The sequence below is a fragment of the Danio rerio genome, chromosome 8 (genome assembly GCF_052040795.2).
Source record: "Danio rerio strain M-AB ecotype USA chromosome 8, GRCz13ab, whole genome shotgun sequence".
Lineage (NCBI taxonomy): Eukaryota > Metazoa > Chordata > Actinopteri > Cypriniformes > Danionidae > Danio > Danio rerio.
In genome coordinates, this window is record NC_141028.1 from 14,038,502 (window position 1) to 14,058,916 (window position 20,415).

Consider the following 20,415-nt stretch of genomic DNA (forward strand, 5'->3'; position numbering starts at 1 on the left):
CAGTTCAAGCCTTGGTACTTAGTTCTCCTCTCTTCTCCAAAGTAGAAAAAGAAGGAGGAATAGGCTACATATTGTGTTCATCCAATATCACATTGAAAAAAGAGAGTTCAGCTCATTATCACAGAGCTGCGCTACAAATATCCAAAATGAAAAAGTATGCACGCACGCACGCACGCACGCACGCACGCACGCACGCACGCACGCACACACACACACACACACACACACACACACACACACACACACACACACACACACACACACACAAGCGGCAGCAGGTGAGGTGTCTTTATTTTATCCAATGTGTTTGTAGCTTTTATGTAGTTTTATGTAGCTCAAATGACAGCAATTTGCATTAAACTTTTCGCTTGTACGGTGGCTCAGATCTATCTAAACACCTCTCAAAGTGCTTTTTCGGCTGTGTGTTAGTACGAGTCACACAACAAGATGTTGAATTTATGTTTTAACGTACAAAAATTACGGACGAAAATTTTGGATTCAAGTGTGCAGTAACCTTAACCAAGTGACTTTTATTGGCAATTTAGTCATTTGAAATTATATATTGTATAAGAAATAATGCATTGAGAAATAAGTTGTACTGGCAGGTTTTTGTAGCGTAATATACATCACCATCCCAGACAGTATATCCCTTTAAACTACTAAAAATGTTCACAAAAGTCACTTTTTCAACCTTTTCGAGTTTAAAAGTTGTTGGAAGAAAGACCAAGATGCCATAATGCAAATAAAAAAAATAAATAAAAAAAAAAAAACATGAATCACAAAATATGGAAAACTGCTAATTTATGGATATTTTTTACAGTGTAGTAATAAAAATGGGTAACACAATTACCATTTCCCACTATTTACTGCTGGATTATTACCTGTTTATTGTTTAGGGATAGTTCACCCCTCACATGTACATTGACTCACTATTAACTTGTTTCAAACCTTTGAGTTAGTTTCTTCTGTTAAACAAAAAAGTAGATATTTCGAAGAAAGCTGTAAAGATCAACTTCCATTGCAGAAAAAACAAATACTATTAAAGTCAATGGTTACAGGTTTTCAGCAATCTTCAAAATATCTTCTTATGAGTCCAACAGAAAAAAAAACTCTTAAAGGTTTAAAACAAGTTAAGGACGAGTAAATTATGACATAATTTTACATTTTGGGTGAACTATCACTTTAAAGTTATTGTTTTTATTCCTTATTAATTATGATCTTATTGTACATCTCAAATCCTACCCAATATCTGAACTCAGCTATTCCCTTACTAACTATTATTAAGCAGCAGTTAGTAGTTTATTAAGCTAAAAGTCATTACTAATGATTTTAACTGTACCTTAAAATAAAGTGTGACTATGAAATTTAAATTAAAAACTAACAACAGTAGATGTTGTTCTCTATTAGGCTATATTTACTGTATACTACAAAGAAAAAATTTGTTTTTTCAGTTTTAGGTACAGCCAAAAACACAATAAAAATTCTAGTGATTCACAAAAACAACAAGAAAAAGCAAAAAAGCTGTGTTTTGTACACCTGGCCGTTAGCTGATTATGTCATGTTGTAAAGAAACATAATAGGATGAATCCTTTTTGATATATACACTCCAACAGCTGCTCATGCAATCTGTCAGAACACTTTGATAAAGATACAGTGACCTCTACTGGAAAAACACACACACATAAATCACTGCGATATGACTGACAGGCGCCCAGAGGGACAAATTAGACCCCTGTGAATACACTGCGCAAACCCTGCCTAAATGACTGATGAAAACCCATGATCACACAAAACTGACACATCACAACTCTAAATAAATAAATTAATTCTCCAACACGCCTTCAGGCTATCTTTGCTTTGGGCAAAATGTTGTAATTTTTAAAATGTACAGAAAAGTTTCATTGAGAAGTATTTACTTTAATACTGTAGGTCAAACTATACATTTTCCCTGAGGTCCACACTACTAATAATGTTTTATTTGGAGCATAGATTTAAACAGGCCATTTTTTGCTGCCATGCTTTTAAGCCTATAAAAACCAAGATGTTGCATCCTGCGCTTAGCTGCAGTTTGCTGTTGAGCCCAATATAATTTTACAGGCCCATCAGAAACTTTGTCAGGAATACTTTCTAGCTTTCCCCATGCAAAATATACAAAAGAGTTATGTTAATAAGAACAAACCAAGGTGTTTTTCTGACGTTTACATCCTGAAAGTTAAAATTCTATCACTCTATTGCAAAAGAAAGAACATCTTTATCAGAACCATAGCCTTTTTCAATTTCAAGGCAAATAAACGAAAGTTTTTAGATAAGTAAAATATTCAATTGTGCGCATAATCTGATTTAGAGTCAACATTAAATGCTTTTAGTTTTTTGCTTTTTCTCCTTTCAAAATGTAACAAATAAAACTGCACTGTAAAAAAATCACAAAAAGTAATGAAAACAAATGTTTTTATATTATTATAACTAATATTAATTAGTTATACAGGCATCAACTAAATCATTTTAGTTATACAAAGTTTAACTAGTTAAAGTTTTAAGTTTATTTTTGGTCAGCTTGATTATAACTTTCCTTTAATTCAACTAAAAAAATTAGACAGCAAGATATTTTAGTGTATTTACCAAGTTAAAAAAAGTAGAATTTACTGTATCTGTCAGCAGTGTTGGGGGTAGCGCATTAGTTACATAACAATATTACTTTTCTAAGTGAGTAAAGTAACACATGACTAAAATTAAGTAACAATATTTGAGTTAAAAAAAATGTAATGCGAGTTATGAGAACTCTCTCTCTTCTTAAGGAGAGAATGCGCTGTCCAGAGCCTTACATTTCTGCCATAAAAGTATTCTCATCAATTTAAATGCATTGAAGAAAAGAAAAGGTCATTTTACTGAACTAATAAGACAATTTATAATAAGAACAGTATCCTAAATTGTAATTTTTTTGATGTGTATGTGTTTTTTTTTAAGTAAATGAATGTGCAGGTTATACAGTGTGCTGTTAATTCAGGGTTTCTGCTGGTTTCACAAAGTCAAATCTAAGACTTTTTAAGACCATGAAGAATGACATTTCAGACCTAAATAGGGCTAAACGCTAAAGATTTTCTAATGGCCCATAAGAAAAAAGTATTGCACTATCAAAAAACTAATTCTAATTATTTCATTGCCACATATTTTAAATATGGCAAAACAAGCAAACCCTAGTTATACTAGGTTATACATATATTTTTTGCAACATACCAATTAAACATTATCAACGTAAAAAACTCTTTAAAAATTAAATGCACAACAGACTGTTCTAACAGTTTTATTTATGTTGGTGATTGGATATGTGTTGGATCGATTAGGTAGCTTTACATAGACAAAAGAAAATTAAGACCCGTTTAAAATGATTTTAGACCTATGAGACAATATTTCAGTAAATTTAAGGCTTTTCAAGGCGTAAAATTTGGATTTTGAAATTTAAGACATTAAGGGCCCTATCATACACCCGGCGCAATGTGGTGCAAGGCGCGACGCAATTGTTTGCTATTTTCAGCATGCCGCAAGAGTTGTTTTGACGTTTTGCACCACGCTGTTTAAATAGCACATGCATTTGCACTCATATGTGCGCCCATAGGCGTTCTGGTCTAAAGAAGGAGGCGTGTTGAGGCGCATTGCTGGCTTGTTGCTATTTTGGGGAACTATAGTAGACTGTTCAATAGACCAGATAAAAACCAGTCTAATCAGTCTAACTAGTCCAATGCAGAGCACAGAATGTGCAATACACAAATATATTTACAAATAAAAAAGAATTAAAGGATTAAAATATTACAAAACATTATTTTCTAGCCTACATAAATATAAAAACCATACTTTCATGCCTTCTTCATCTCGGGGGGCTTTTTTAGTTTATTCATGACAATTTGCTTTTGTATAATGTTATTATTATTAGCTATATTATTTATTATATGCATATTTATATTTGTTTTATTAAAAACTAGCTTAGATTTGCCCACTTGTCAGGTTTTGTACTATATGGGGCACAGCATGTGTATTAGGATACAACTCAGTTTTTTGAACACACTTCGTTATTATTGTTCATTTATTCATTTGCTGGAATCTATAATTGAATTTAGAAATAATTTTGAAACAAATCTTTGCGCTTAACACACTAAATTAATTATTTATTGGCTAATGGATGCCTGCATACAAGTTTTCCTATCCACGAGAGTGAAAGTACAGAATGAGGTGGCTCATCTCTCATTCTCACGCTGCAGACGCTCTGTTTAACTGTTTTCTTACTAGTGAAACGCTCAGTTTACACTTACAAAGTCCACATTGTAAATAGCAAATGCGCATATGGCATAAGCAACTGACTCCTAAAGGGAATGGGAGATGAGACTCTGATCGGTTTAATCTCAAAACACACATATAACTCATTAAGAGAATAAGCTCAACCGAAAGGTAGATTTTTCCCTCCTTAAAATAGCAAAAGTGGATTCTGACACGTCCATAATGCATTTGCGCCCTGCGCTTTGGACTTTGTGCATGGATCGTCAAAATAGAGCCCTAAAACTTCCCAGCGGAAACCCTGTAATTACAACGATAAAATAACAATAACAAAAAAAAGACCTGCAAGCTCTGAAAGAGATCAAGCCTCAGCCAAGTAAGGAAAAGTTATGTTAAAATAACAAAACTCGAAAGTAACGTAATGCATGAATGTAGGCTTACCATATTCTGTACACAACTATGTTCCATACAGATTATCTTTTACCGCCAATCTATGAATACTTACGGGCTGTAGAAAAGCTATATATTTGTGTAATCTTTATTTCTCACTTCTTAACCCCCGAGCACAACAGGGACCCTCCTACCATATGTTTCTGAGAAAATTCAGTAAGTTTGCTAAGTTCACCTAATGCGCTTCAAAATAGACAGTGGGCAAGGTAAAGGGGCGAGTGGCGCTTGGGAAGGGAAACATTTAAAACAACGACAATATGCATTTGCATTTAATTTGTGCATCACACAGTATTACAGTACATAAATATTATGTAATAACAAACTGGTACAAAAATGATCTTTTGTTGAATTAATGCTTTGAAATGGGGATATTTAAACTTCAGTTGTGGCTGATGACCACATGGCGCAACTCTCCGCAGGAGAGCATGGGAGACAGGCTGCAAACACTGTTTGGATAATATATGTAAAGTGAGGATGCTTATATTCATAATAGGTCAGTCAAGTTAGCGTTAATTTGCAGAAATTTAATGTTTTAATATTTAAAATTGCCATGCTGTATTAAAATAAAAATTAAATGATTGTAGAGTTTCAAACTTTAATAAAATGTATTAAATATAACATTAACGTTAAGTTTAAAACAATAATAGTATATTCTGACTTACGTTTTTAATAAGTCTTAAAACAATGTCCATTGTTAACAGTGAACTGAAGTTATGCGCCCTGTACGGAACACTATTATAATAGAGTATGAACATCGTTAATACCTATCATCTTTCGTACACATGTAGCTGTACTTTTTTCCATCTTTTCTCAAAATAGTCCAAAAGACAATCAATATTTGGATTGTACAATAGTTATTCACCCAGAGAATGAACACACAAACATGCATGCTGATTGCTGAACAGCAAAAAGTGTACGAAACATGGTTAGTCTCTGTTATAAAAATAACCAAGTAACACAGCTAGTTACTTTTTGGGGATTAACTCAATATTGTAATGCATTACTTTTAAAAGTAATTTTCCCTAACACTGTCTGTCAGTACCTGAAAAAATATGTTAGGAAAACAAAAAAAGAGGGAATTGTGATGTCAGACAAAGAAATATATGTCGGTTTCTATGAAAAAGAGCCTATTTTAGTATTAAGAAGCTCTTATGACTATTGCCCTTCTTTTCAAGGTTTCAGCACATGATCCCCAGTTGGTGTATAATGTATGTATATTTTGTATACGCAGAGTGTAACTGTAATCAGCTGGGCTCCATACACGCCCGCTGCAATGACACAGGCTTCTGCCAGTGTCGAGACGGCACCGCGGGCCAGAAGTGTGAGGACTGTCTGCCTGGATATACCTGGAAGCAAGGCTGCGTGCGTAAGTCACACTTCTCTCACAAAAGCATTCAACACAGGCTTAGTCATTAAAAACACATTCTGCGGAAGATGATAGCGCTCGTACGACAAATAAAACGTTGTGAATGAAGAACATATGGCTGTTATTTGTCTCAAACATATGGGCCGCATTGTTGTTGCTCACAGAGGTCTTTGCTGTTGTACTAGCAGTAGCAGCAGTTGTAGATTATACTGTAGATGCGTGTGGGTGGGATGATACAGTGGCTGAAGTAGAGATATAGGTAAGGCGTTTGTTTTTTGGTCTTTTCTCGGATTTGGCCCTAAATAGTTAGACTAATCAAACACTGTAATTTACAACAGCTTATCACAAACAATGAATTATGGTTTACAAATACACTTGTTAGTGACACCTCCTGGTTCGTAAGTCACCTTGCTTTAGATCAGTGTTTCTCAACCATGTTACTGAAGCCCCACCAACACTGCATGTTTCCGATGTCTTCTTTTTCTGTTACACCCATTATGCTGCATCCGAAATCGCCTACTTAATAGATACCAGAATTGGACTTGAATTTACTACTCGACCGTTAGAAAAGTACGTTCTTTACAGTAGGAATGTCAGTAGTATGAATGGAACTCAGATGTACTACATCCGCATTTTGTCAGTTGCTTCGCTTCACTCCCATTCATGAATTCTCTCACAGGACATCATGGGATAGTGTAGCGTCCGTCTGAAGCTCACTTCAGAATCTCGCCAGAAGTAGTAGGTCATCTGGGTACTTCTCGCATACTGTTTTTCGAATTCTATGAGTTTGGACATAGTATTTGGTTCGCATACTTTTTTTTAGCTTACTATATAGTTTGGAAGTATGCGATTTCGAATGCAGCTTCAGTCTCTGCTAATGAGCTGATCATCTAAATCAGGTATGTTTGGTTAAGGAGACCTGGAAATGTGCAGAGCTGGTGGTCCTCCAGAACGTGGTTGAGAAACACTGTTTTAGATGAACGTTTTAAACTAATATATCTGAAAAAGTAAATGGTGTTCTATCTATCTATCTATCTATCTATCTATCTATCTATCTATCTATCTATCTATCTATCTATCTATCTATCTATCTATCTATCTATCTATCTATCTATGTCATTTGTGATACAGTATCTAGACATGATAGAACATCATCTATACGGTATCATGCATCACTAGTAATATTTTATATGGGACTGAAAGATCCAGATTTCAAAAGATTGCTAGACATCTGCAAATTTATATCATTACAGCAAAACCAGGAACCCGGGATTTGACTGGTTCACAGATTCTCCTCATAATTATCTTCTAATAGAAGCGAATCAGCTAATAAATTACTTGTTTTGACATTGCAGAATAGCCCAATAGTATTGGGATGCAGCCTATATGATGCAAGCTGAGATTGCACCACTCAGCGATGCAATCTCAGACACAATGCACTCAATGGAGTGAGTGACGTCAATGTGACGGGTAGGGTTAGGGGTGGGGTTAGGTGAGCGGATTAAAAATGCATTGGATGCAGCTCAGATTGCACTGCACCAGGTCTGCAGCCAGACTCCTCTCGAATAGCCATGATAACAAATAATAACTGTAGAGCTTTCAGAGTGACAGTGCCATAATCAAGTCAAGTGCTTTTTTAAAGTAAGAATTGTTAGCCCTTCTGGATTATTAGGCCTCTTGTATATTTTTTCTGTTTAACAGAATTTGGATAGGGGTCAGAGAAGATTTGTTTCAATACATTTCTAAAAGCAAAAGTTTAATAACTTATTTTTAATAATCGATTTCTTTAATCTTTGCCATGATACATAATAATTTAACCAGATAGTTTTCAAGATACTAGTATTAAGCTGAAAAAGTGAAATTTAAAGAACTTAACTAGGTTAATTAGGCAAGTAAGGGTAACTAGGCAAGTCATTGTATAACAGTGGCTTCTTCTGTAGACAATTGACAAAAAATATAGCTTAAAGCTAATAATAATGACCTTAAAACTGCTTTTATAGTAGCCGTACTGTGAAAATACTGTGAAAAATTGTTTGCTCTGTTAAACATCATTTGGGTAATATTTGAAAACGAAAAAATAAAATAAAAAATGTCACAGGAGAGCTAATAATTTTGACTTTAGCTGTATGTGTAACATTAATGAGAATCCTGCTCTGTCCTTCTTGTGCCACCAGCAAACGTGTGCGACGACGAGTTCCTCTTGTGTCAGAATGGCGGCTCCTGCATTCAGAATCAGAAGTGTGTGTGTCCGCCCAACTTCCGGGGTGTTTTGTGTGAGCAGCCGCGCTGCCAGGGTGAGAAAGGGTGCATCGACGGCGCATCGGCCTGCTACCTCAGCACACTGACGCTGCTGCTCTGCCTTTTAGCCAACAGCCTGCTTAAAGCCAGCGCCTAGAAGCCCATCTTAGTCCTGATATCAATCCTAGTCTACTCTACGCAGGCCAAAGGGCTGAACCCTGCGGACGGAGAGAGAAAGAAAAAGAGAGAGAAAGAGTGGCCTGAACCCCGTACGGAACCAGCCTCAAGGTGCTGACATCTTTTTTGGAAAGGCGGGTGGTTCAGCTGAAGTCAAAAAAGCCTTGGTGAGACGAAAAGCGAATCGCTCGTCTCTTAGCATCACCGATCGCCTGAACTTCATACCAAAAAACAGAATAAAGACATGTTCGGTTTCAGCTCACTCTACACAAAGACTCTAGAAGAAAGCGAAGAAATCTATAGATGAGGTTTCATTTCCTTTGCATTTCTACTTTCTCTGTAGTTTCGACGCTCACTGAGATACAAGCACTGCACTTAGCCAGCTTGTTTTAGCCGACGGTTGATATCACGGAAGCCTACTAATGCCAAGTTACTCTTCTTCTCTTGAAGACTTTTTACATTTCCTTTCATTGCTGCATTTTTTTCTTGCATCTTATTGCCATTGAGGTTGTAATACGTAGATGAAAACTGATGGAAAAGGTGTTTAATCAGTGTCCTGTTAGTACGAGGAACGAATGTCTCTTTAGCTTGTGTTTGAGATTATGTTTCTGGAATGTAGAGAAGAGAGATTTTAAAATTGTCTAATTGAACAAATATATATATATATATATATCAGTCTATCTGAAAGGAAAACAAAGTATTGTATAATATGATCATTATTTCACTATTTTTTTGTAGAAATTGTTATTTTTGTTCGGAAGTAAATGTTACCATTGTAAAGACATTGCAGCCTTTATTGCAGTGCATACGGTATTCACACCATGGTAAAACTATATTTGATGATACAGCAGAGTGCATCTCTAATATATTTGGAATATTTCTTCATTCACATCAAAGCATACGACGGTTCATTCACAGCTTTAGCTCAATGTAACGCGCACATCATCTTAAAACTGGCATGTATTATTCATCTGTGCAGATATGGCCATTCAGGACTGCTTATTATCACACTTCTACAGGTATGATGATGATACCTAAAGCACAAAGTCCCACAAACCCCAAATAAATATGACTAACAAGCACATAAAAGCACACTATCGATCAATGCAATTGAAACGAACGATTCAAAATCCATATTAAAAGTCAGCACATTATATATCATGCAATCAGATAACTTTTTACTTTCCTTTCTCACGTGAGTCTCAAAGAAATGCCAAAATCTTTAGCGGCTCATGGGCTTTTTTTAAAATTTTTTTTAATGTATTTCATCTTTACAAAATGCTTTACATTTATAACGAGCCAGGGTAAATAAAACATGACTGAATATTATAAATGAATAAAACCTGACAATCAGAAAGCACAGAGACATGAGTGAATTGTCTTTCTTTAGGCTCTGTCCTTTTATATGCATCAATATTTATTACACTGACACAGCAGTCACAGTGGGAATTAATATTAGGCCAGGTTTATTCCTTGGAAACTTTCACAAGGTGAATCAGCTGCATATATTTCTACAGACCCAGAATCAAATATGCTGAGCCATTTGCATTGCTTTTTACCACCTGCATCGAAATAAAAATATGACTCCTTAATAACACACACATTGAGTCAGCAGAACTTATGCCAGGTGGAAACTTTTGCTTTCTGGAAACAAACAAATAAGGTTCTGTATCCAAACATGAGTTAAACAATTACATGAACTTAGCAATGGAAATTACAGTTATTGCATGACATAGGGTCATTCACATAATCCAATAGAGGAATTACCAACCTACGTCACACGGGTTCCCAGTTGCAAAAAGAGACCAGTTGCAATAACGAACATGTCGTGTTGTACGGTAGGATACCAAATTCCAAAAATAGAAAACGTAACTTTTACTGTACAACACACTGCTATTAATGCCAACAGCAGACATCTTTAGCAAAAAGGCAGCTGAATGGAGTGAGGACCTAATTAAAAATGCTCGACTCTGTAGTTCTCATGTTATATCAGGTAAGTTCACGCTTTGCTGAATCATACACATTACTCGTTTTTGATTGCAGCAATGATTTCAGCAAAAACAGTTAAGTATGGTGAATTAAACTGCGGACACTGAATGCTAAGAATGAAATGTAAAAATGTAAGTTCACATACGCTGCCGTACAGGTGCAGTTAGCTGTCAGAATGCAGTTGTTTTGCTTGTTGATTACCCAGGCCTTGTACAGTTCTGTCTTCTTTCCTTGTCTTTGGCTAGGCTGAACCTCGGTTATTAGCACTACACAGTGTTGAGTCTGATAATCATGGAACATTTTTTGCACATGACCACACTGAACAAAATTGTTGGCATCCAAAGACTTGTAGGCCTTTAAAAATCATGTGGAGTTTCAATGATATATATATATATATATATATATATATATATATATATATATATATATATATATATATATATATATATATATATATATATATAGTTGCGTATTTGGGGCTGGATGCTTGGCCATTTCATCTTATCCAAAATCCATTGGGAGGTCGCTATCGCAAATGGATCTGTCAGACGAACGCCGCTCACTGTAACATTAATTTTGCCGAATAACTGTGCTTATCACTGGGTGACAAGCTGTTAAAATACGATGAAAGCATTATGTAAATAATATATATAATATGTCACCAATATAACTTATCTCTAATACAACAACAAACTCTTTACCGCATTGGATGTCATTCCCTCACTGTAAATGCTAGCACTCCCATTTTTTTTCTGCAACCCCGCTGCGCATACATCCTGAATGCTAACAAACATGGTAATTCGTCTATACCATTAACACTCCAACTTTATTTACAGCAGACAAGTTTACAGCACTGCATTAAGAGTGATGAACATGATAAAAATTAAAACTAAAGTCTGAAATAATTAAATTACTTAAAAATACTAATTTTAAAAAAACAACAACAAATAAGTAGAGATTTATATTATATAAAATATTATATTAAAATATTATATTAGATAAAATTAATTAACATTTTAAATAAGCTCTTGTTTTTTTCATATACAATAAATAAAACTGCTGTCATTACAGAACTTATAGAGTATTTTGGTATTCTAGTACAGATATTTTATATTTCTTAAATGAAGACACATTTACTTAAAAAAATTTGCATTTATGCTTTTAAAATAAAATATATACCTCATTTAAAGTGAATATACGATTTTTTTTCTAACTCATCTGGCAGATTTCAGGATTTCTATTTAAAAGTGTTTAGATATATCTACTGGTAAAGAAGACAAAAACAATGACTGAATTTTACTCTTGCAGTGTAGTATCTGTAATAAAAAAGCATAATTGTTTATTTTAATGATTCTAAAATAACATTACAAACCTTTGAATGTGACTGAGAATACAGAGAAATCATATTACGTATTTAACAATTAATTCGTGGAAGCATTTCAAAATCTTTTTATTTAATTGAATCATTTCTATTAGAAGAAGGAAAAGGTATTTGTCAGTTTCGTAATATTAAAGATAATATTATGAAACTAAAACGTTAATGAAAAAAAATTAACAATGCAATATTATATTATTCAGAAGGGTGTTGACATCAAATTGATCTACAAACATAATAGGACTGATTGTAGGGCTGTCATGATATCTATCCTTGTACCATATATTGCACCAAAATATATTGAAATCATTTTTTTAATAATTATCGTAATTTTAAGACCATTTCATGCCACTCATTATATAATGCCAGAATGACCATATAATTGCACCACAATGCAAGTAACACTCTTCCAAGGAACACATAATATTTTACTCTTTTAATATTTTATTAAATTATAGCAATTTTTACAATTGAATAATTAGGCACTGGAATCAGAATGTGAAAATGCGTATCCTAAATAAATAATAATAAATGTTAACAAGGTAAAAAGTAACAGAAGCTGCAAAATCTGCAACCAGATCTATTTTCAGTTCTCAGGCCCCCACATGAAAATATACTATAGTAATTTATGGTAAATACTATAGTGTTTTTTTTTAAACATACTGATGGTCACCTCAAATAGAGAGAGATGCACAATCAGCTAAAATGTTGCTAGAATTGGTTTTTAAGTATGGACAATATATATTGCATCCCCAAAAATGATTGAGGGAATAAATCTCCATGTGTTGTGCGATATTTAGATTATTGTGACAGGCCTAACTGAATGACAGTCATTTTCTTATTTCAAAATGTTTTTATTTATTTTTTATTGATGTTTCAATAACAAACACACAAATTCGAACCTTCACAAAAGAAGACAGAAATAATAACAAATATATTATAACTTAAAGCAGGCATATACTGTATATAAAACAGTAAAACAGGAAGAAAAAAGTAAACAAACAAAAATAAATAAACACAAATACAGCAAGAAGACTTATGTATCTGTGCTATTTCCACAATAATTATCGTAATATTCCAAGAATCTATCACTTTTCTTGTTTTTAACCAATCTACACAAACCAAAGTGAATAAACATTTTAAACTGTGTTTTTAGATATTTTATTCTGTGATGGGGATATAATTTGTTAAATTTAAAAATGATTAGGCCTACTTCCATAACCTAAAAGAAAGATTGGGCCTTCTAGGCAAACACAGATCAGCCATTGCAACAAATGGAGAGATTTAAATGGACATATTGCGCATACATTTCTTCATTCTGCAGGCTATCCGTTCCCTGCATGTCATAGCCTACCCTAATAATCATGCAACATGTCTATTATTATTTATTATTATATTTTGTATGCACATATAAAATGAAAGTTTGTGAGAGAGAAATGAAAAAAAAAATTGAGACTCACCTTGCATGCGTGCGTGCGCTTATTTTTATAATTGCAAAAACCATGCAAACTGGGATTTTTTTGAGGTTTTAACTATAGTGGCAGTTGATCAAATATTACAACAACAACAACAATAATAATAATAATAATAATACGATTTAATAAATACATCAATTTTAAAAAGGCTGCAAACTCAAATTTTTGTTTGCGAATAAAATATTTCCTATACTAAATAAAAAATGTAATAATGTAGTTATCTGGTGTATTGTATGGTATACATTTATAGTAACAAATATTATCTTGTAGTTGAAAGGGACTGGAAGAAACTGTAATTTTTTATATGAAGATTTAAGCTACTCCAAAGGTGTGTTTTCACACAAAAGAATGTTTCAAAATGTTTTTTTTTTTTTTAAATAAACTTTTATTTAGAAAAGAAGAAATGCACAATATAAATCAGGAAGTAATCTGTAGTAGACTGGAACACAAGTACATACAATTACAAAGTGATCTGAACAATAAGTAACAATAAGAAATAGAAAGAGAGAGAAAAATAGAACAAAATAAAGAAAGGGGAAGAGCAAAATAAAAATAAAAAAAAACAGAAAGCATGAAGACTAACTTAGTGGAAGCATGATATTTTCATACATTTCTATTAGCTGGCAGAATCTTTTGTTGTTAGATAAACGTATAGCTTTAAGCAAGGAATCAATTTCAATTAAAAAATGGGTAAATGAGGATGAGGATTTAAGATATTATTGTTTGTGGATAAAGAATTTGGCATATAATATAAAAGAGTTACATATATATTCTTCATTTTTATAATAGGGACAAGAATAATAATAAATCATTTCTTTCAATTTAAAGATTTGTTTTGTTGATTGTGATTTATTCAAATAATTATATAGATCTGACCAAAACTTTTGTGGGATTTTACATGCAAAAAACATGCGAGTCAAACTTTCCTAATTTTCCTGACAGAAAGAACAAAAAATAGCAATATCAGTAAATTTTGAGATAAATGCATTGACCGGGTATATTTTGTGTAGAATTTTAAAATGGATTTCCTTTGCTTTGTTTGGGATTAAATATTTATATGGGAGAAGCATGTTCCAATCAATATCTTCCATTAACGCTGACCAATATGATTTCCCTCTTGGAGCAATTTAATGCTTCCAAGTGTTTTTTTTAATTGACTTTAATAACAAACATACAAAATCCAATTTTACACATAAAAAAACACAATGATAGTAACAATGATAATAACAGATCAGGTTTAATAATATAAACCCATATAAAAAATAAAATAAAAAGAGAAACAAAAGAGAGAAAAAGTAAACGATTTTTTTTTACATACATAACACAAATACAGCAATAGGAAAGAAGGACTTTTGTATCCACGATATTTCCAAAATAATTATCATAATAATACAAGAATCGAACCTTTTTCTTGTTATTAATCAGTCTAAGAGATTTAATAAATACATAAATTTTTATTAAAAAATGTAAAAAGGAAGGCTGCGAATTGGAAAATTTTTGCTTGGGAAAAAAATATTTTCCATACAAAATAAAAAAAGTTAATAATGTAGTTCTCTGATATATCAGTTTTATGTTTCAAAGTGTTTTTTCTTCCATTGTGTTTTAACAATACAAACATATTAATCATAATAATGGATGACATCAATTACAATGATAAATAAGTAAAAAAAAGAAAAAAGAAAAACCAGAGTACAGAGGCAAATTATCAAATTAAACAATATTTACAAAGTCCTTAAAAAACTTCACAGTTTTAACGCTTTTTTGCTGTAAACATTTTGTAAAGTACTAATTAAACAATTTAAGTCACAAAGAAAATTCTGCAACTTAGGTAATGATGAAGAAAATGTACATTTGTGAATACATATTTACCCAATAAAATAAATAAATTGCCTATAAGTTCTATGTTATGTTTGTCATGAGAAAAGAACAAATTATATCACACATGGAAAAATCAATGTTAAACTTACATTTTGATGAAAAATAGACGGACAAATCAGACCAAAACATATTAACATGTGGCCATTTGACAAAAAGACGATAAACTGAGTCGATGATTGAGTTACAGAAGATACAAATTGAGTTAGGAATGTTTCAAAGTGGTGTTGTCTTTTTAAGAAAACCCGTGACGTCATACACATGCGACGACAAGTCCTACGCGCTAGTTTAGCCGGTAGGACAAACTCACATGGGTCATGTAAATAATATCGGAATAACTACAGCACGTCCACTTTATCTTAAAATATTTATTGCCCGTAAACGATGTATCGCGTTTTCTGCTCGCGGTGGGTTTTACCCGGTTTGTCACTGACAGCTGGCATTGGCATCGGTGCCACATTGACAGCAACGGGTGACAGGCGTAATAACAACAGGAAAGCGAGTTTGCTGGATCGCGTGCCGATCATCCCGATACCAAGCGTCGACGCGGCGTCAGAGATCAGCCCGTACCAGCCGGGACAGGTCGCTGTAAACCGGTCTACAGCTGCGATGAAATACGGCTTTCCTTCCCTGTCCAACATCAAGAGCAGAGAGTCTTACGTGACCTCCTACGACCCTAGAAACAGGACGGCAGCCTGGGTCATCGAGCAGCTGAACGCAGAGACGGTCACCGGAAGCTCGGACAGAAAGTACTGCGAGTTCAAAGAGGACGAGTCGGTTCATGTTTACCACAGGTCCAGCAATGCGGATTATAAGGGGAGTGGATTTGACAGGGGTCACCTGGCAGCAGCAGCCAATCACAAGTGGAGCCAGAAAGCCATGGATGAAACCTTTTACCTGAGCAATGTGTCTCCACAGGTGAACTGGAGCTGATCCTACCTTATAACAATTCATTTCAAGTTTATTTGTATAGCGCTTTTCACAATTATTACCGTTCCAAAAGGTGCACGTTATTACATTACAGTCAATATCAGAACAGTATATAAAAATAAGCTGCAGATATAGAGTGTAGTGTATTGGGGTAAAGTTGGTTGTATATTCTCATTAACAATATAATTTCCAGAAAAGTATTTATTGCAAATGATAAATAGTGAAATCATACTAGCAGCCAATGACTATCAAATTACAACATTGATCACAGTCAATGAAAATAGAGCTTATGTTGTTTTGAAGTCATATTTACATGCCATTTCAGAACGAATATTCAAAGTAGCGTAATTAAGAATATAGAGACCTTGTCACGAGTTGTCACTGTTAAAAAATACAAGAATGTGTGAATGTAAAAACAACTTTACCTCAATATAGTGTCCTTTCCAAAAAGGTGGTGTCTATGTGTATAATTCAATTAAATGCATTGTCGTATAACGGAAAATCTTACTGCTAACATATCTCTCTCTCTCTCTCTCTCTCTCTCTCTCTCTCTCTCTCTCTCTCTCTCTCTCTCTCTATATATATATATATATATATATATATATATATATATATATATATATATATATATATATATATATATATATATAATCTATCGATATACTGTATATCTAAAAACTTTATTTCCAGACACTAGGTCCATTAGCAGCAGAAGACAAACAGAACAATACAACCCAAAAAAATATACATTTAAAAAGACAGTTATGCCAAAATGTCCTCAAAGGTGACTGATAACGCACATCAGTCAGCCTAGGATTTGTCCACAACATTAGAATGCTATAATGAGAATTCTCCAGTCGACAAATAAACCTATACATCAATAATTAGTAGACCATTTTTAAAAATCATTATTATTATTACTTTTTAGCAGCAATATTAAGGTAGTGATGACATACAATATGTACAAGCAAGATGTATTTATCTCCTTTCAAATTAGATCAATAAGAAAAAAAAGGTTGAATAGTATCATTAAAACAGAATAAAATGTTAGACTGTCATTGGACAGTGCTGACAACCTATTGTGTGTGCACATCAGACATACAAACAACTGTTAAACAAACATGAATTAATATAAATATTTAAAAGCCTCTTTTGTATGAAATGAAATGTATACACTGTCTAATAATTTTTCTTTTGTCTTTCTGCTCAGAATCCTAATCTTAACCAGAATGCCTGGAATAACTTGGAGAAGTATTGTCGCTCTCTCACCAAGCATTATCAGAATGTCTTTGTATGCACTGGACCACTCTACTTACCACGGTAAAACTATTCCAGTGTGCTCTCCGATATGCACTGCCTGCATGTTACATCATTAAAGAAGAACAAAGCGTTAAGGGCATGACTGAATCCATTTTTGCTATTTTAAGGATGGAAAAATACGTTCTGCGCTCTGGCACATGGTCTAACAGGGTTGAGCTTATTCTTTTAATGAGTTATGGCTGTGTTTTGAATATAACAAGCATTAAACCAATCCGAGTCTCATCTCCCATTCCCTTTAAGAGTCAGCTGGGTCACACCAAGTTGTATTTGCTATTTACTCTACATGGCAGACTTTGTAAGTGGAAAAAATTAATGCTGCTAGCTTTTTTTTGATGGACCACTTCAAAAACTGATCCGCCAATGAGACTGGCACTTTTTGTTCATGTGCCAGGAGCTGTTAAATTTACAGTAAACACCACTTAGAGGCCAAGTTGAGTCAAGCAGAGATTCACTTTCAGTGTAAAGCGTCCTGGTGTGTTTGAGCCTGAAGTCTACAGTTACTTCAAGTTCACAAGAACCTTATATTAGAAGTTCTAGATATTTCAAAATAGCAAATGCCTCTCAAAACTCAAGATCTTAAAACATTTAAAAATCTTTGAGGGATAAAAAGTGAAATCTTTCTTTCTCTGCACCTACAGACAGGAAGCTGATGGGAAGATGTACGTGAAATATCAGGTTTTGGGAAAGAATCATGTAGCGGTGCCGACTCACTTCTTTAAGGTGGTGATTCTGGAGAAGCCGAGAGGAGATGTGGAGCTGCGCTCTTATGTGTTGCCCAACATGCCGGTCGATGAGAAGATTCCACTGGAGCGCTTCCTGGTTCCTATTGAGAGCATTGAGAGAGCGTCAGGACTGCTGTTCGTACCAAACATCATGAAGAGGACCAGCAGTTTGAAAGCCATAACAGCAGGATGAGTTTACAGTCAATGCTGAGGGTGAAAGTAAAATCCATCAAAAATACCTCAAAATTTATCTCATCACTGGGGAAGTTCTTACATTTTTAAGGAAAACTACTGAGAAAACACAGACTGTCATATCACTGTCTGATGTTGTATTGTTTAGTAGAGATCTTGTACTATTACTTTTGTTGGATGTCAGCCATTAACAGGAAATTTATAATATTACAATTAATTTATGCCGAGCCAAAACTGTACAGAAGTAGATTTTAATACCGATAGTGACATTTGAATCTGTACTACTAGAAATAAAAACTGTGCAATCTTTAAATCATACGAATTTGCTTTTATTTAGCTTTGGTGTCTCTCAATAAAGCAATGCTATTCACAAACAATATCAATTACTGTATATTTTTCATTTCTTTGCACAAATTTGTGCTCTCATCTTTTTATTAGCATACTTGCAACTTAAAATTTTATGCATTCATGACTGCCATTGCAATAAAAATACACAAGCCCATAATTTGCCATATAGTTTATGTACTCAAGTATGCAATGGATAGGATTTACAGGGCTCAAAGTAAACTTTTTGCTTAGTAGCACTGGTGCACCTAACTACCTATACAAAATTTTGTGTTCTATACTTAATTAAAAAATAAACAAATACATCTTTAAAAAAAGGTGCTCCTAACTTTAAAAATGTGGTTGCACCAACCAAAATTTTGTGACACCCACCAAGAATTTAGTGCACCGTTGCTACAAGTTTTATTAACAGATTTATTGCATTTGAAATCATCCTGGTGATTAAATAGAACATCTCACGCTCAAAATGTGTAGATTTAGTTGCAAACACTGTTACCTGAAAACTCCGTCACACAGATGTTAAAGTGAATGGCTTTAGGAGTCTCATCCACTCGTCGAAAAGTGTATCATTAATCTGCTGTGTCATTATTTGTACCTTTAGATGGTTTCTAAAACAAAATCTGTCAGCGTACTTTTCATTCTCTCATCTTCAGCGCTTTAAAGTTTTGCGGCTGTAGCCCCCGTCACCTAAACGTGGATAGCATTGACTGAATGATTGACAGCTGATATCAACCAATCCATTTGCGTTCAGTTCTAGAGCAGTGTGCCAATCATTCAGTCAATGTTAAAATTTCACGTTATTAGGTGCAAAGATGCATTATGAGTTACTGTTTCCTAAATGTGCGCATCCAGTGAACATTTTGCAGTGAAAAATGTTATGCACTTGCAAAAATGCTCCAAAATATATTTTGAGGTTGCACAGAAAAAAATTTCAGGCACATATGCGACCAAAACGGTCACAATTTCGAGCCCTGATTTAATGTAAAAAAAACATTGTCATTCTTATCAACATTAATTTCCTATGTTTACCCCAGAGCAGCAAAGTATAAGGTTTTAAACATATCGACATAATAAAAGTGTAAAGCAGTTAAATTATTTCCTATTCTTTGCACATAAAAATATGCTGTTCAACTAAAATAAATTCGAGCAAAAATATTTAACAGTTGATACCAAAAATGTTGAGGCATATTTAGAAAGAGGATCACTTGATTAAACACCATTTATGGATCAGGGCAGCCCAAACATATTAATTAATTGCCATATTAAATCTTTATATTTCACAATATCCTTCAAACTAGTAGGTTTAACCTATTTTTTAAATAATTAAAATCACTTCTAGCAAAAGTTATAACAGGCCCGTAGCCATAGGGGGTTGGGTGGTTAGAAAGGCTCACCCCGCACTGACAAAGGTCCAGAATTTGTTCTTTACATGAGCTCGTTTGTCTTATTTTGACTGCTATGCCATCATAAATAGTAAAAAATAACCCATTGAAAAAGGCTTTAAGTCCAAATGGAAACCTCTATTGGCTGTTGCTTCAGTGTGACTTCAGCTAAACAATTTTGGCCAATGCATGCTATTTTTTTTCCCTGCGTCTAACATCCAGCTGTGCAAGAAAACATACAATCTGACGTAAGTTAATTCATTTTCACTACTGTATTGGTTTTAAATAGAGAAAATATATTACAAGTAACTTT

General features: G+C 33.8%; 2 protein-coding genes across 7 annotated transcripts in view; both read left to right on the forward strand.

Moving 5' to 3' along the window:
• Nucleotides 1-9,861, forward strand: part of ntng2a (netrin g2a) — a 121,350-nt gene extending 111,489 nt beyond the window's left edge. For all 5 annotated transcript variants that reach the window (XM_087263495.1, NM_001442239.1, NM_001442237.1 and 2 more), the window contains 2 exon segments: nucleotides 5,948-6,082; nucleotides 8,257-9,861. In XM_087263495.1, the coding sequence (XP_087119621.1) occupies nucleotides 5,948-6,082; nucleotides 8,257-8,477 (356 nt within the window). In that variant the 3' untranslated portion in view covers nucleotides 8,478-9,861.
• Nucleotides 9,862-15,474: 5,613 nt separating this feature from the next.
• endog (endonuclease G) lies at nucleotides 15,475-18,752 on the forward strand. Of its 2 annotated transcripts, NM_001024214.1 has the most exon segments (4): nucleotides 15,480-16,129; nucleotides 17,352-17,461; nucleotides 18,100-18,428; nucleotides 18,458-18,688. In NM_001024214.1, coding segments are annotated over 3 exon segments (921 nt in total). In that variant the 5' UTR covers nucleotides 15,480-15,595; the 3' UTR covers nucleotides 18,377-18,428; nucleotides 18,458-18,688.
• Nucleotides 18,753-20,415: the final 1,663 nt, after the last annotated feature.

Bases quoted from the DNA above. Each gene is read 5' to 3' on its own strand.
- endog (XM_087262533.1), top strand. From the start codon at position 15,596: ATGTATCGCGTTTTCTGCTCGCGGTGGGTTTTACCCGGTTTGTCACTG. The intron at 16,130-17,351 runs GTGAACTGGAGC...CTTTCTGCTCAG, and splicing joins TGAGCAATGTGTCTCCACAG to AATCCTAATCTTAACCAGAA. The intron at 17,462-18,099 runs GTAAAACTATTC...CTGCACCTACAG, and splicing joins GGACCACTCTACTTACCACG to ACAGGAAGCTGATGGGAAGA.